The sequence below is a fragment of the Octopus bimaculoides genome, chromosome 7 (genome assembly GCF_001194135.2).
Source record: "Octopus bimaculoides isolate UCB-OBI-ISO-001 chromosome 7, ASM119413v2, whole genome shotgun sequence".
NCBI lineage: Eukaryota > Metazoa > Mollusca > Cephalopoda > Octopoda > Octopodidae > Octopus > Octopus bimaculoides.
The window spans coordinates 96,559,354-96,560,981 of NC_068987.1; the positions used below are offsets into that span (position 1 = coordinate 96,559,354).

At 35.5% G+C, this 1,628-nt stretch overlaps 1 protein-coding gene across 6 annotated transcripts in view; it reads right to left on the reverse strand.

The window, feature by feature from the left end:
• The window catches only part of LOC106868839 (RUN and FYVE domain-containing protein 2), a 245,763-nt gene that overhangs the window by 147,565 nt on the left and 96,570 nt on the right, over positions 1-1,628 (reverse strand). For all 6 annotated transcript variants that reach the window (XM_052969822.1, XM_052969820.1, XM_052969818.1 and 3 more), the window contains exon 3: positions 566-683. In XM_052969822.1, the coding sequence (XP_052825782.1) occupies positions 566-683 (118 nt within the window). The remainder of the gene's footprint in view (positions 1-565; positions 684-1,628) is intronic.

Genomic DNA, 1,628 nt, shown 5'->3' on the forward strand with positions numbered 1-1,628 from the left:
TCGCGGTCATAGGATCGCGGTTTCAATTCCCAGACCGGGGGTTGTGAGTGTTTATTGAGCGAAAACACCTAAAGCTCCACAAGGCTCTGGCAGGGGATGGTGGCAAACCCTGGCTATACTCTTCCACCACAACTTTATCTCACTCTTACTTCCTGTTTCTGTTGTGCCTGTAATTCAAAGGGCCAGCCTTGTCACACTGTGTCACGCTGAATATCCCCGAGAACTACGTTAAGGGTACACGTGTCTGTGGAGTGCTCAGCCACTTGCACGTTAATTTCACGAGCAGGCTGTTCCATTGATCGGATCAACTGGAACCCTCAACGTCGTAAGCGACGGAGTGCCAACAACAACAATTCTTCGCTGAGTTATTTTGTGTGTGCTGGAGGTAATCCTAGTATCATGTCTATTTGTATATTTCTGAAGTCTGTCTATCGAAATGGAATATGGAAAAAAAAAAAAAAAAAATTACTGCAAAATGAGAGGTTAGTATCAACTGTCAACCCACTTGACCAACACATGAACCAAGGAAAAACTTTTTTACAACAGAACACAGTGGAAACCTTACTTGATGTTTGGCATCTCCCTGACACTGGTTGTAATCTCAGCAGCTTCTGGGGCAAATTTTTCAATGACCTCCAACACCCCCCAAAACTCTCGCTTGTCTCTAAGTATTCCTTTCTTGGCTAAAAACAGAAACAGAGAAAAAAAAAAGAGCATCAACACATTGATTACATTATCGCAACTTCTGCCATCCAACTCCATTTAAAAAAAAACAAACAAATAAATAAATAATTAAAAATAAAAAGATAAATCTATAACATTAGATCTGCCTTTACACCGAGTGTAGGATCTTACCCTTTTGACATTAACCCACCTCAGACTACACTTGGTCCTACGCTAAAACCGTCCTGTTTAACTCTTTAGCATTTAAACCAGCCATATCTGACCTAAATATGCTTCCTGTTTTATGTTTAAACTGGCGTGAACTGGTCCCTCACACTTACCCTACAATGTCATTCTAAATACAGACAATAACATAATCAAAATCTCATATTTATGAGATAATACATGATTAATTCAAAATAATATTAATAAATAAACTTTACATTTGTCAGAGTAATTTGAACAATAAGGGTTAAAGTGATCTAAATTAAAACCTTCCTTCATGTTAATTTATGTTCCAAACACTGGCTTAATAATGACAAAGTTATTTTACCAAATTCTTCATTATTTTCAAAACTAACTGAAACAAACATTGTATTCTAAGAGAAATATGGTAACAAAAAAGATTAACATTATATATCTATACTATATATAAAACAGATGTGTGTGTAATTGCTTATCACGTGAAAACGGCTTCACTATTTACTTCCATACTTGTGATACATGAATAATTTGACCTTGGATAAATCTTAGGCTCTTCATTTGATTTTTTTTTTAATCTCTAATTAAAAATAAATAATATTGCTTTATATTTAAGATTCACTTCTTTAAAAAGGTTTCTTAATGTCAACTTCCGGTACGAACGTGAAAAAACGGCGACGTCTCTCACTCTCTACTTTTCATGTTCGCTTTCTGTAAACAACTACGATCAATTACTGAAACACATATTTACGAAGTTCATAAAT